Source organism: Danio rerio, chromosome 6 (genome assembly GCF_049306965.1).
Source record: "Danio rerio strain Tuebingen ecotype United States chromosome 6, GRCz12tu, whole genome shotgun sequence".
Taxonomy (NCBI): domain Eukaryota; kingdom Metazoa; phylum Chordata; class Actinopteri; order Cypriniformes; family Danionidae; genus Danio; species Danio rerio.
This window is the reverse complement of record NC_133181.1, coordinates 38,223,993-38,239,634: the sequence shown is the minus strand read 5'-3', so window position 1 is coordinate 38,239,634 and position 15,642 is coordinate 38,223,993. Positions and strand designations below refer to the sequence as shown.

The 15,642-nt window shown below is 34.7% G+C and overlaps 1 protein-coding gene across 1 annotated transcript in view; it reads left to right on the top strand.

The window, feature by feature from the left end:
* brinp3a.1 (bone morphogenetic protein/retinoic acid inducible neural-specific 3a, tandem duplicate 1) overlaps window positions 1-13,935 on the top strand; it is a 63,189-nt gene extending 49,254 nt beyond the window's left edge. Inside the window, 2 exon segments of the mRNA NM_001114437.1 lie at window positions 1,303-1,525; window positions 12,086-13,935. Of these exon segments, the coding sequence (NP_001107909.1) occupies window positions 1,303-1,525; window positions 12,086-13,202 (1,340 nt within the window). The 3' untranslated portion in view covers window positions 13,203-13,935.
* The last annotated feature ends 1,707 nt before the right edge of the window (window positions 13,936-15,642 follow it).

The following is a 15,642-nucleotide window of genomic DNA, read 5'->3' as shown; positions in this document are numbered from 1 at the left end:
GAAGTAATACAAAGAATGAAACACTCTCCTTATAAAAGCCGGCATATCAGCGCGCTGTTACATTGAAAACATGTGATTCGATTCCCGCCTTCTGATTGATTCAATGGATATAGTGGCTTTTGCTATCAAAGGTGTTTTGAGGCTTTTGCAAACAAACTGTTATTTCTCAATGCGCTGACACTGCTATTTAGATTATTTGAAGCAAAAATATTTGTTGAACGTACTGCGTGCTTAAAGCATTCGCTTAGTGTCATTAGCAAATACTTGCAGTGGTAACTGGATTGAAACACATCCTTTACCCACAGCAAAAATGGTTAACTAAATGTGAAATAATGTGATTTTAATAATACTTTTATTTTACACTGTTTCTTTTCAATGATTTAAAATTTTTAAAAAGCTGTTAAAATAAAAAAGAACAAAAACTTTAGAAAGCTAAAGCAGAAGTCGACTCCTGGACATTTTAAGGTATTTAGAAACACCGGCCAGATGCATTTTTAAGCCTCAAAAAGCCACTGTGGGTCTCTGCAGAGGACATGACACTGTCTGAGGAAGTGTTGTTGATGCTGATGTTTGGTTATCCTGGGCAAAAAAGTGTAAAAGAATGATAATATTGTAAAAAAAAAAAAAAATGTCATCAAATATACTTGGATGGCTATTAATATACCTGGGCGGCTGCCCAAGTAAAGTCTATGTGTGGGAAGCACTGTGTTTATATAATTTGAAGAAGAAATATGTATTGAAAAGTTAGCAGTAGATTTGTCCTACAGTTTGATGTTGTAGACATTCCGTATAAGTAACATTACAACAGTCACTATCAGTAGGCTAATATCTGCCATCACTTTATTTTGATGGTAAATCATTTGAAATTCTAGCGACGATAAGTAAATTTATGAAAATGAAATAACCCCAAACCCTAATTTAACCCTAAATTAAAAGATATTACTTTACTTTAACAAGTTTCCATCCTGTTAGAACTTAATGTTTCTCTCTTTTTTTTACACTTGTTATTGGAGCCGAAGCACATGTGCTTCTTCAAAATCAGCCTTGTCCTTCTTAGAAATAGCTTAGCGTTTCTTAGCAATTCATTGAAAATACCTCGCTGTCCTCGCCTATCAGTGTTCAATCACACAGGACAATTTTCAATTTTCATCAAAGGAATGAAAATAACGTTCCACCTGCTCCCTTTCCACCTCCCAGTTTCACTGTTGACTCATTTTTATCAAACATGACTGATTTCCTTTTCCTAGACATGAGGCAAAGTCATTCTAGTAATTTATTCTCAACACTTGTCTGCCTTTCTAGAGGACTTCCAGAATTTTGTGAGGAGATTACCAACCTTCTATGCTCTGAACACATCTGCCGTGCAGTACTTTTGGAAGATGGACTCTGGCGTTCAGCAGCGCTTTCAGCTTTTGGAGACCAACACTCAACAGCTGCTCAGCAAAGCACAGCGGATTGTCAGCAAACTCTTCAAACTCAGCAAAAGGTGTCGGACTCAACCCAAAATATCTGTGCCCAGGGAGAGGTAAGATGTACGCCATGTGCCTAATGGGTTAGAAATGGACATGTCTGTATTTATAATTGATTGTGTAAAGTTAAGGGGTAAAAATAGTGTGCCGTTGCTTGCTAAAGGGCTCAGGGTTGATGAAGCAGATTTGTTTTAGAGGAGGATTATGTCTGTTAACATCAGATAATTAGGTATTATGATTGAATTAATTAATTAATTATTTTTTCTCTTCTCTCTCACGTTTGCTTATATATATATATATATATATATATATATATATATATATATATATATATATATATATATATATATATATATATAAATATATATATATATATATATATATATATATATATATATATATATATTTTCTCTTCTCTCTCACGTTTGCTTATATATATATATATATATATATATATATATATATATATATATATATATATATATATATATATATATATATATATAGAAACCTAAAACTGTTCAACAAGACCAATTCTTCTCTTAGAAAAATTTTTTTTGATCTACTTCAAATGTTGGCTAACATAAAAATCACTACTGTTTACTTCTGTCTTAATTTTGTTATTTCTTATTGAATTTCTAGTTCTTTTAGATTAATCAGAATCAAGCATTCTAGAGAGCTACAAAGAAAATATACATACAATTACTACTACTACTAATAATAATAATAATAAAAATGATGATAATAACAAAAATATAAATATAGCTGCAAGCAGTTAAGGGGCCAAGCACTGTACAGGCAGAATAAGCAAAGCAGTCCAGAGACCAAAAGCAACAAGGTTAGTAAGGAGCATCAGACAAAGTGAAATATTTATTTTTTTAAATACATTTGAAGTATGTAATGGCCGACCACCAAAATGGCTCACCTGGCAAAATCAAACATCACACGACTTGGCATGTTCCGTCAGATGAAAAGAGATCAAATTAATGAATTTTGGACAAAAGGTTGAGAAGATATAAATAAAGAAGCCATATTTGTATCTTTGGGCCACTAGAGGGCAGTGCGCCAAAACGCTGCAGATAACCTCAGACCATGGACGTCATTACACACACCAAGTTTGGTGTGAATATGTCAATGCGTTACAGAGGTTAATTCCATTTTTGCAGGCTCTAAATTTGTTCGCAAGTTAAATGAAAATGGTTGGGATAATTAACTTGAATTGCAAAACTTTTGGTCAGCATGGTCTGTAGATCATGTTATTCAATTTTGGTGAAAATTGGATATATAGGACGAGTTCGATCAAATACGTATTGCGGATAATTCAAAATAGCAAAAAAAATTTCATGATGGGAAATGAGGTCATAGGGGCGTTTGAACCGGCTTTAGCCAAGGAATCAGAGGAATTTCGATTGTAGCCCATTCGGTTCAAAAGTTATAATGATAAACATTATTGAAAATTTGGACAAGTAGTAGCGCTAGATAGTTTGAGTTGGAGACTTCATGTATATTTTATTTTTTATTTTTTTTTTTTGTGACAATCACAGAATAGCTTCTCCGATTTCTGCTATAACACCAGTATTTCTGACAACGTCGCATGTTGCGATCTTACACTTAATCACCACACTTGATCTGTTTCCAAATGGATGAACTGACAGCAGACTTAAAATGCATGTCTTCCGAACTAATTAATTAAGAAATGCCTTTAACACACTACTCCGTCCACATCAGGGGGCAATTGTGGCAAGCATAATTGTGTTAAGTCCACTATCTTGGCTGAAGGCCCAGGCTCTCTAAAATGATAGAGACTGTCCCATCTAATCATTTCAAGAGTTAGTGGATGAATAGGTTTTATCTTCCCATCTATAGGCTAAAGTGCAGTTTGTGTTTTAATGGAAGACACGAGAAACAGGTAATTTATGGGCTCTGCACCGGAATGATAATGCAGTGCCTTTGGTAAGGAGAAAGTTCACTACCGAGGGCTGAAAGCGAGTGTTCAAAGATGGTAGAGGGTCAAAAATGAGAATTATGCAAACCACGCAGACTGGCAAGTCAAGTGGAAACTACTCAAGTCAGATGAGGTGAAAGCAGAGCCTAAAGCGATGATCAGCTTCACAGTTGAAAGTTCCTGCTTCATTAATATTCATATTGACTTCTCAGAGACATGCTATATTCAGTTATACTCACATTTTCACTTAAGCCAGCAGGGGGATCTGGCAGTGCAGATGTTGCAGATGCTGTGACATACAGATGCCAATGAAAGTGATATACTTTATTGCTTGGAATGGACTGTCAGCTGTATAAATGCATCTTGCTTCCAAACATCTAATACTTATTGGAACATTTGTGTGATGTTTTCTCAGAATCTTATGGCAGCTGTTGTGCAGTTTATAAATAACACAATACACCAAAAGATAAAGCAAACAAACAAACAAACAAACAAACAAACAAATAAACAAAGAAACAAACATAAATAAAAAAATAGATAGATAGATAGATAGATAGATAGATAGATAGATAGATAGATAGATAGATAGATAGATAGATAGATAGATAGATAGATAGATAGATAGATAGATAGATAGATAGATAGATAGATAGATAGATAGATAGATAGATAAGAGGGGGGGGGGGGGTCACGGATGCCGCCCCCTCACTATTCTGCCACCTCTATGGATGCACCGGCCCTTAATTTCAGAAATACTGACCAACAAAAAAATACATTTAAATAAGGATACAAATTATACAGAACGAAATTTGTTACAAAAAGAGTATTTTTTAACAAAATTAGACTGTATGATTTGGCCAACAATTGTTACAATGTTTCCTGTTGCTCTTTTGGGTTAGTTTAAAAAAAAAAAATCTGTTGTTTTGTTATCAGGTATTCAAAATTTCACTTTGTGAGTCGTCTTTTTAAGAGAATTTTGCAGTTGTTGTAATTACTAAATCATATTGACAGGAACAGAAATTAACTGATTCAGATGTGCATTCAAACCGAAACATCAGAAAACGTGCAATAGGCTACCATAAAAGGCCTGAATTCTGCATAGTTTTGCAAACTTAAAGGGCTTCACAGACTATTCAAATAAAATGGTCTATTGTTGCACAAACGTGTGAGCATTTTAGTGAGTTTTCCACATGCAACATTATGTAATGTAGATAGACTGTAAATGACGATACTACTGTTTACAAAGTACAGTGGCACCGCCAGTATTTTGGAGCCATAGTATCATGATACTACCATAGTACCGGTAAACCATGCAACCCTAAATTCAAATACAAAACAGTATTTTATAATTTGTATTTCATAAGGTTTATAAAAATGGAGTAATATATTGTATCAAATAACTTCAGGATTTTTGTATTTTTTAAATACTGTAAAATACATTGTAAGAAGTCTACATGATGACATCATAAAAATGGGGCCTCGGATTCATGCTTTCTCAGTTATTTGCCAAGGTCAGAGATCAGAACAGAAAATTGATTAAGGAGATAATCAATGCTTGGAGTTTGGATGGAAATTATGCAACACATAAAGAAAATAACAGACAAATGACAACAAAAGTCAACAATCATTAAAAAATTACACTGCACAATGCTCAGACTAGTAATACATAACGGCAGTATAGTGTACAATTTGGCATCAGCATCTTTGCTTAAAAAATGAGATGGTATAAAATATCAGTCCTTAAGAACAGGATGAAGAGCCTTCAGCACATAATCATTCTCAGTCTCAGTGCTGCAGTTGGAAATGCAGAGGATGTTTAGAAATATAAAACGCCTAAAGACTTCAGTACAATTACTGAAGAGATGTCGAAATGGCACAATACAGTATATGGGACACACATATTCAATAATATTCCAGTCTATATAGACTGGTCAAAAACTCCAGACTGTTACACGGCAGCAGCAGGATCTATAGGAAGAGTTTATTTGCAAAAATAGATAAGTCTATTTTTAGAGATATCATGTTTTATGTTCAGTTTGCAATTGAAGGGTACGATTGCAAAAACATGATTTATGGAAATGGAAAGTTTTCAGAAATCATTATTTTTCATTAGGTATTTAAGATTTCAATTGCAAAAAAAATAAAATAAATTTGAACAAAAAATAAATAAAATAACCTCTTCATGTATCACCCTTTTAAAATATAAAACTGTAAGGAGATTTCACTGGCCACGCAATAGATGGAAACACAATAAAGAGATTTAGTGCTATATTCATTATCTGCATTATATATGTTTTTACAGTGATTAAAGAAATCATTTTCAAGACAGGACTTGCTGTATGAATTTGTGCAAAAAGTATATTAAAATGAAAGCATTTTTTAATAAAAAGTAAAAAAAAAAAAATTTTTACAACTGTTAAATGTTACCTTTAGGCAAAATGTGTTAAAATGTAAAAAACATCCCATAATGTAAAAATTTGTCATTTAGGGATTAAATGGGGACTAAGCCGAAAAGAAAATAAATAAATGAATAATTAGGATATTGAGCATGCATAATTCAATATTATTTCAACATTGTTTTATCTTATAAATCTTTTAATTAAAAATCCAAAGTAAACAGGAAAAAGTTCTGCACTTTCTCCTACAACACTGCTGAAAGCATATCTATCTGAGAATTCCATCATATCTCAAGTCCAAATGTACAATACAATAATACTTCCCAAAAATGATCATCATCTCAGGGTCGAGGAGTCTACTGTAGGGCATGAGAACAATAACAGCATGTGCTTGAAATGTTTCTGCGATCTGCCTTAATCAATCTTCAAGAGCTTCCTTCTGCTTTGATAATATATGATTCAAGTTTCAGGCAAAAAAAGAAAAGAAAAAAAAACAGGCAGACAAATAGAACAGACATTTTATTAGACTGCTTTTGAGTTCCTGATTTACTGTTTTGTTTTCTCTGTCATTTCATCATTCACACTTGATTTATTTGATTTCTGCGTTTCCTTTTAATGACATTTTTCATTCCTTTTGTCAAGTAGAATTTATCAACAGCTTGACACATTTGTTCATAAAAAGCATTCCCAAACTGTATATAGTTGAATGTTTGTTACACTTTATGCTTGTTCGCATATCATGTTGTATTATAGCCTTTATAGAAAATCTAGTCTCTAAAGAAAACAAAACAAAAACAAATGCATTTAGGTAAGGCATTTTTTTCATGCACCTATTAGTTTTGAGAAGCTTTTTATAGTGTTCAATTAGCCCAATGTAAAGAAAACATCCCAATATACAGAGCAAAATACAATAATACATTTAATAATAATAATAATAATAATAATAATTATTATTATTATTATTATAATTATTATTATTATTATTAGTAGTAGTAGTAGTAGTAGTAGTAGTAGTAGTAGTAGTAATACATGATGAGCCCTATCATACACCCGGCACAATAAGGCGCAAGACATGTTTGCAACAGCATGTTGCTATTTTCAGACCAGCGCAACCCTAATTTTCCCATTTTGCGCAACATTGTTGAAATAGCTATACCATTTGCGCCACTTTGTGGACTCATAGGTGTTCCAGTATAGAAAAGAGTTGAATTAAGGCGCTTTGTTGGTGTGTTGCTATTTATGAACTGTGCAATAGACCAACTGAAAGCTGGTGATTGCTCAAGACAGATCGCATAGGGGGGATTGTTATAAACGAAGATGGCTGTCATATGAAACTTAGGTTATTTATAGTGGACTTAACCTCTGGGCCACTGTGCCACCCATCTAGGAAAAGAGGGGGAGTAGGGGTGGACGGGGGAATTCTTCAAATCGAAGATGGCTGTTATATGGAACTTAGGGTATTTATTGTGGGTCAGGAGTTGTCTGATTGGTGAATCATAAATTAAATAATGCTGGGCCGGCTGCAAGCAATCATAAGCATGTAATCCTCTCAAAATTAGTTTATAAATAAACTTCACTTAATTTGCCCTATTATCATTATTATTATTATTATTATTATTATTATTATTATTATTATTATTATTATTATTATTATTATTATTATTAGAAAACATCCCAACATGCATATTTTTTGTCAAATTCTGAAAATGTCAATTAATATTCTATGCAATTACGATGCATATTTTTAAAATCTCAAAATAGCTTTTTTCCTGCATAAATTTCTACTTCAGATGCATGTATACAACAAACTTCAGTTTTATTCATATCTATATTCTAATGTTCATGAATAATTTGCCTGATAATATACAACAAAATGTGAAAATTCATTTATGTTCCGGCTTTTGCAGTATTTTCTGATTTCTTTCTGCATTAATACACCTTTGACTTTAACATGTCAAAGCAAAGAAGAGAGAAACAAGAATTTTGGACCTTACTTCATCCAATGTTTAGACTGATTTTTGTGGAAGAATTTTATGCAAAACATTGCTTATTTAATTAAATTATGCCTAATTTGCATATTTAATGACATTTCAGTAACTTGTAATGACTTGACTTTGACATTATATGCTAAAAGATAAGAAAAAAAAACAAGAGAAAATAAATTTGAACCTGACTTCATCCAATTTTTAGATTGATTTTTGTGCAAGAAATTTATGCAAACTATTGCATAGTTAATGAAATGTCTAATTTGCATATTTAATTACATTTCAATAACTTGTAATTTAAAAAATGTTTGCCATGCTTAAAGTAATCAATCAACTGGGGAAGTATCCTATCCCTTTTTTTTCTGTGCCTAGTTCACTGCAGTGTAAATAGAAAATGCTAAAGACAAAAACAAATTCAGTGAATTACATTACCCTTCTGCGACTGGACAAGTACATACACCTTTATAGGCATAATGTTTATAAGGAGAAAAATGCCTCTTTAAGCTATTGTTGTTCTTCCATCAGATGCATTTTTTTAAACAGTCTAAAAATATGGAAATTTGTAAGAAATTGTTTTCTGCTGGAATAAATGTGCATGAGCATGTTTTGTCTCTGGTGTGAATTTCCGTTTCGCCGTCAGTGAAATATGCTGACAGGCTGCTGAGATTTCCTCCATCGCCAACCACCTGCATACTGACTGTCTCTCAGGCAGCCTGGTGCCATGAATATTTATACATTCTGTTGCCATCACTTATGTTTTAATCCAGGGTAAACTGTTTTTCCCTGCGCAAGTGGAAATTGCACGGCGGTGGAAATCTTCGGCTATCTCTCTGGATAGAATAAAAAAGATTCTATGCAAACGCTGCACTAGATTTTTGAACTCATTCATTCATTCATTTTCTTGACAGCTTAGTCCCTTTATTAACCCGGGGTCACCACAGCAGAATGAACCCCCAACTTATCCAGCACATTTTTACACAGCAGATGTCCTTCCAGCCGCAACCCATCTCTGGGAAACATCCACACACTCATTCATACACTACAGACAATTTAGCCTACCCAATTCACCTGTTCCACATGACTTTGGACTGTGGGGGAAACCGGAGCACCCAGAGGAAACCCATGTGTACAAAGGGAGAACATGCAAACTCCACACATAAATGCCAACTGAGCCGAGCCAAGGTTCGAACCATCGACTCAGCGACCTTCTTGCCGTGAGGCGACAACACTACCTACTGCGACACTGCTTCGCTCCAGATTTTTGAACAATGAAAGGACAAGTTTGCATATGTTATGAACGTTTTAGAAATATGGAATTGCTAATCGTTAATATAAGCTAGTTTCAGAGGAAAATTAACATTTGTATTTACCTATTAATTTTATCTTATTTTAATTATTTTTATTAATTATTTATTAACTTATTTTATTACTTATTAAAAATTAAGACACTCCAGGGGAGTAGAGTATAATAAAAAAGAACTTGCCAGATGATTTTTCACATTAAGAAAAAAGCAATATTTGGTTCAATGAGTTTTGTACAATATTGTGTTTAAATAATGAGGCATTGTATAGTTAAATTTGCATATATGCCTTGCACAAAAATGTCTTATAAGTAAATAGAGGCAAAGTCAGAGTTATTGTTTTCATTTTTTGGGGATTTATTAATCTCTTTTTAGCCCTCCATAATTCAGAAAATGCAACAAAATTTGCATCATTTGTTAAAATTTAAAAAACATTTGCATCATTTTTGTAGGAAATACTGAATATAATCAGTCAAATTAAGCCCTTTTTAAATTATATGTGGAAGTGTATATTTATGGCACATTGAAGGAGAAACCAAACAAACAAAAAAAAAAAAAACACCATAAGACGTTAATATTAGGTCATGAAGTCAGATGACCAAAATTCAATGCCTAGCCATCGTCTAAGGACAACATTATTTTGACGTTCAATAACGATGTCAAATTACATTGATATTTGGTTTATTTTAGGTTGTGTTGGAAAGTGACCAAAATCCAATGTTTGATAGATGTCATAGTGGTAACGTCCACACAACATCAAGGTGTACCATGGTTAGTCGTTGATATTTGATTGATTTTAAATAGATTTTAGGTTAGACATTGGACATTGACGTCAACCTGAGATTCGGTTCTGACGTCAACCTGATTTTCAATTCCAAAAAAAAATCCAATGTTCCCTTGACGTTGGGGTACAACATCAAAAGGACGTCATTTTGATATCCTGTGCCTGCAGGGAAATCTCCAAAGTGCTAAATTCATACAAATATAGTGTTTCTGCCTGCAGTGTTTCATCTTAAACTCAAAAAATAGGAACAACATCATTCTCTTCAGTTTGATTATGATTTGATCATTTCAGTCGAGACTGTTCAACAGTGACTTTAATTTGTCTTAAAAATGACATTCAAATATTTGATAAATGCTGTGCATGGATGGACACGTCACTTGCTATTTTAAATCATGTTGGATGAGATATCACTCTGTTATTGTGTTGGGGGAAACAAAGTGAAATTGAAAATGGGAAACAAGTCAGTTTTTAGCTGATGTTTACAGTTTGACTCCATGTGACAGATCGTGCTGATCCACTCCACTGAGTTCATTTGCCAGTGGCAGCAGAGAGAATCATTACAGTGTCTGAATATGCATGTTATGGAAATTTTTGCAGGATGACATTTTTCATGCTCGTAAAATGGATGAAATTATTTGGAAATAATTTAGTGACTAGTGTTATTATTTTTAAGTATAGATTTTTCTGAATTTTCTGCTTGAATTAAATCATCTATTATGAAGATTAAATATCGTCTGTGATTTTCTTAAAGTAAATTACTGACATTTCATGCTTGGGGCATTTTACATCGTATGTGTAGCCAAAAAGACTTTGCTTATGGTTAGCCACACTCAACACGCATACAAACTAACTGTATCCCTAAAGGAATCAATTATTGTGATATTTTAAAAAATACAGTAATAATAATACTAAAAGTACACCATTTTTAAAATAAACTTTTGGATTCAGAAATGTGTGTGCTGCTCAAGGTGTCAAGGTTTTATTGGACCTCTACAGCTGTCCTTAATTAACTTTATTCAAAATATTTCATGGAATGTTTATGAATTACTCTCTTCTGAAATAATGTGTATTTTGACCAAATCTGTGTTTTAAATGTGTCGTTTAAAAAAAGAACAAAACATAGATTCATATATTATGATGCCTTTTTATACAAAAACACACAGAATTAAGTAACAAAATGTACGATTTGCCAAAATGTGGACAAAACACAATCTTCCAGCTGAAGCTTATATGGAGTTAACCAAAGATTTAGTATAAATATAGTGTAATTTATTGGAAAGTTATAAAGGATTTTAAATGGTGACCCGAGTCATGGCATTGTGAACAGAAGTTAACTGGTGATGTGTTACACTAGAAACAAAAGCCATGTTTCTACTGTTGGGCGAAAGCAAGCATGTTAATGCATGTCATAGCCAGTTGCATTTTGTGTCACTTTCAGAAGTTGACCAGGCCTTAGCAGTGCTTTCTTAGGGCCAAGGGCCATTTTCTTATATACCTTTGGAAGAGTCTATTCTCAGATGTTATTTTAATCATACGTTTTGGTTCCATATTCAATCAAAATTTTCTGTGCCTTTGTTGATGTGGATGTTTTCCATCTTAAATTACACTGTCAAGTTAACTTGTATAACTTTAATAACTCTGGTTTTATATCTGTGAGAGTCCTCTGTTGATCTACTTTGGTTTCACCTTGCTATTAAAATTGCAAAGTTTTACAATGATTTATCATGGAAGTGTGTTTTTAAAGTTGCACCAGCCCACAAGTGAAAACACAGCTTACTTATGCCCTCATTGCTCATGGTCTGAGGCTGTTGGCCTTGTCCGGCCTCTTGTTAGCTCTGACCCAACAGTGGAAAAATGTCTTATTTTTTAAAGCTAGAACTTGTGCTCTACATACATGTGCTCTACATACATGTGCAGCAGCCCCTTTAAGATCTGTTCATTCAATATATGTAGAGTTTAGATGCAAAAACCTCTAAGTGCTGTCTGAAATTTTCTTCTAAAATAAGTATTACGTTACTGTTCAGTTATTTTGCTTGAAGGGCAATGGAAATAACCTATTCTTTGTCATAAAATTTAAATCCTAGCTTGAAAGTCTGAGTTAAATGCTCATTTTAGATGAAAATTTCAAATAGCACTTAGAGACTTTTGGAACTCTTCATATAATAAAATACAAAATAACTTATCATGTTCATTCCTTTACCATAGGCCTCTGAGCTACTGGCTGAGGTACATCCTTTCCATCATGTACTGCAGCGAGAACAATCAGATCGGGTCCTACATGGAGGAAACACGGACCTGCTCCTGTCATTATGAGCACCCATCCTGCCAAGGTGTCATCCCATGCTCGGTGGGTGACGGCCCTCACTGCGCCTCATGCTCCTACGAGAACCGCTCACGCTGTGCCAGCTGCAATCCTGGATACATGCTGAGCCAAGGGACATGTAGGAATACCATACCAGATTCTACTGACAACTACATTGGTTTCGAGACAGACCTTCAGGATCTGGAACTCCGCTACCTGCTGCAAAAGATGGATGGCCGGATCAGCATTCACGCCATGTTCATAAGCAATGACGTCAGACTCAACAACTGGTTCGATCCCAGCTGGAGAAAGAGGATGCTGCTGACGCTAAAGAGCAACAAGTTCAAGTCCAGCCACGTCCACATGCTCCTAGGGATCTCCCTGCAGATTTGCCTTACTAAAAACAGCACCCTGGAACCACTGCTGTCCGTCTACATCAACCCATTTGGAGGTAGCCATTCCGAGAGCTGGATCATGCCCATTGACCAGAACAATTACCCTGACTGGGAAAGGACCAAGTTAGACATCCCGCTTGACTGTTATAACTGGACCCTGACTCTGGGAAACAAGTGGAAAACCTTTTTTGAGACTGTCCACATTTACCTAAGGAGCCGTGTCAAAACGGCATCCCCTCAGGGGAACGGCACTGTCCACTTTGAGCCACTGGAATACATGGACTCATCTCGCAATCTAGGCTACATGAAAATCAACAGTATGCAGGTGTTTGGATACAGTATGCACTTTGATCCAGACGCCATCCAGGACTTGATCCTGCAGCTGGACTATCCGTACACACAGGGCTCGCAGGACTCGGCCTTGCTCCAGCTGCTGGAAATCCGAGATCGGGTCAACCGTCTCTCTCCACCGGGTCAACAACCTCTGGATCTGTTTGCCTGCTTATTGCGCCACCGTCTCAAACTCTCTACCACTGATGTGGTCAGAATCCAAACTGCTCTTCAGGCCTTCAGCGCCAAGCAGCCCAACTCAATGGAGTATGAAACTACCAAACTATGTAGCTAATAAGGCACTGCAAGGTAGCAGTATATTTGTAGCTATTTCAGTAACTGTAGTTAAATGACCTGGTATACTTTCAGAAAAAACACATCGGACACATGCTGGGATACAGTGTTGATGGTGATGCCACAGTTCTGGTGTTTGTTTGAACTACCGATGTAATGGGCCAGTTCAGAAGAATGGCCAAACCTTTGCCTTTTCTTTTCCTAACTGCGGAGATGATTTACAATAGAGTGATGACCTCATTTCAGTTTCATGGCACACTGCAGAATTTAGCGTCGGCCCCCAGACCTGATAAACAATGCGTGCAGTAGGACTTTACTGGAAACTGTCAAATTTTAAAGTAAAGTTTTTTGTTTGTTCACCTCTTTTAATTCTCTGTATGCAAAAACAGAGGCCGTAAACGCATTATGAGCCAAACCTTGTTCGTTTTTTTTTTCTTTCTTTCCTTTTTTATGCTGTCTGTCTACACTGTAACTCTCAAAAATATCAGTATCCTAATCAACAATAGAAGTTGATGCTTAAAACTATTTTTACGATATTTGTTGGAAAATGAATGTAGGAGAAAATCTGTTTAAAAAAATATCACACATCATAAGCAAGGTACTTAATATATGCCGTTTCATGTACATTTATTTTTATAAAATCTATTATTTGTGAGAAGTTACAAAGGTAATGTCCATACAATGTATAGAACATGAATTTGTTAATACTCTAAATAAAGGTCATTTTTATGTGCCGTCTGTAAATATCTCACTTTGCTTGAATTGCACACAACTTATAACATTATATTTAGAGGCTCTATTTGCTGTTTTAAAGGGCACCTATGATGAAAATCATCTTTTGGAAGCTGTTTGGACAGACCTGTGTGTAGATATAGTACGTCCACAATCATATTGGAGTGATATAAAGACTATGGCTGCGTCCGAAACCGCCGACTACTCAGTAGGTACTGCATTTGAATTTAAACGTACTACTCGGCCGTTAGAAAAGTACGTTCTATACAGTATGAATGTGAAAAGTATAAATGGAATTCGGACGTACTACATCCGCCATTTTGTCATGGTCACGTGATTTGTACAGCTTGCTGTGATCATCAGTCATCATCAAATGTGACCAAGTCTCAATTTTACAAATGTAAAACATTTTTAAAACAGTGCATGTTTTAAATTAATTACAGCCATTTTACTGTCTTTATCAACACAGCCGCACATCAGTAAAATTATAAAAGTAGATGCTTCAGTCATGGTTTGTGGACGTTAAATCGTTCTGGGACGTGGACGATTGTTGACGTTATTTTTAAAATCTGTACGAATATCCATACAGCAGCATATATTAATGTGTATTATGTCACATTTGCCGTGAAAAAACAGTGTGTGTGTGTGTGTGTGTGTGTGTGTGTGTGTGTGTGTGTGTGTGTGTGTGTGTGTGTGCGTGAACTGTAACAACATTATGTGACTCATCGTTGCAGAAAGGCTTGAAATAACTCCACAGCAAATACATCAAATAATCATTGGGAAAGTTTTTACTGTTGTATTTCTCACAAACGTTACAAGAGATCTGCTTCCTTTATGTCTGTCACTGTGCTGTTTATCCAATGTGTTCAGAGCAGAAAATTCCAAATGTTCTAAAAGCTATTATAAATAATCTGATGGGTGTTTTGAGCTAAAATTTTACAGACACATTCTGGAAGCACAAAAGACTTATCTTAAATCTTGAAAAAGGGGTAAAATAGGTAGCCTTTAATTACAATTTGGTAGAATGGAAACCAATTGTAATTGCAGAAATACAGAAATTACAGTATATATTTACCATCTGAATAAATTATTGACTAGATGTACTGTAGATTTAATATGAATGTAATTGTAAAAAACATGTGTATTTCTTAATATGAATATAATTTCACATATATGAGTATATTACTGTAAATTAAATTATAGTTAACGTATACTCACTACATCTCATCAGGTGAACCTATTCAGTGTGCTTTTTTAAAAAAAAAAGCTGCCAGGCAAGCCTCTGAGCAATGATTCCTTGAGAGAGCCAATTCATCTACGAGAAAAGCTTTGACAACTTGCATGTGAGAAAAAAAAGAAGCTATGTAAGAGTGGTTTTTGGCATAAACAACTGATGACTAGTTCCTCATCATTCTTCAGGATAACCTTGAGATAAAGCAAGCTGCATCATTAGGGAACACATAGTGAAACTGCCACAAAAGAGAAAAGTCAGACAACTTTTTCACTCTAACAGATAAGCAAAAGTTAAATGAGTTATTGATTGGTCATCTGTAATATGTCTGAAGAACGGGCCCAGCAAAAACATCCATTTAAAGGGGCGGCAGAAGGGGCAGACTAATGAGGCATTATGGGAAGCAATTACCATGGACAAAGTTTTCAGATATGATGACTAAATATTGATGATAAACAAATGGCACATACTGCACATC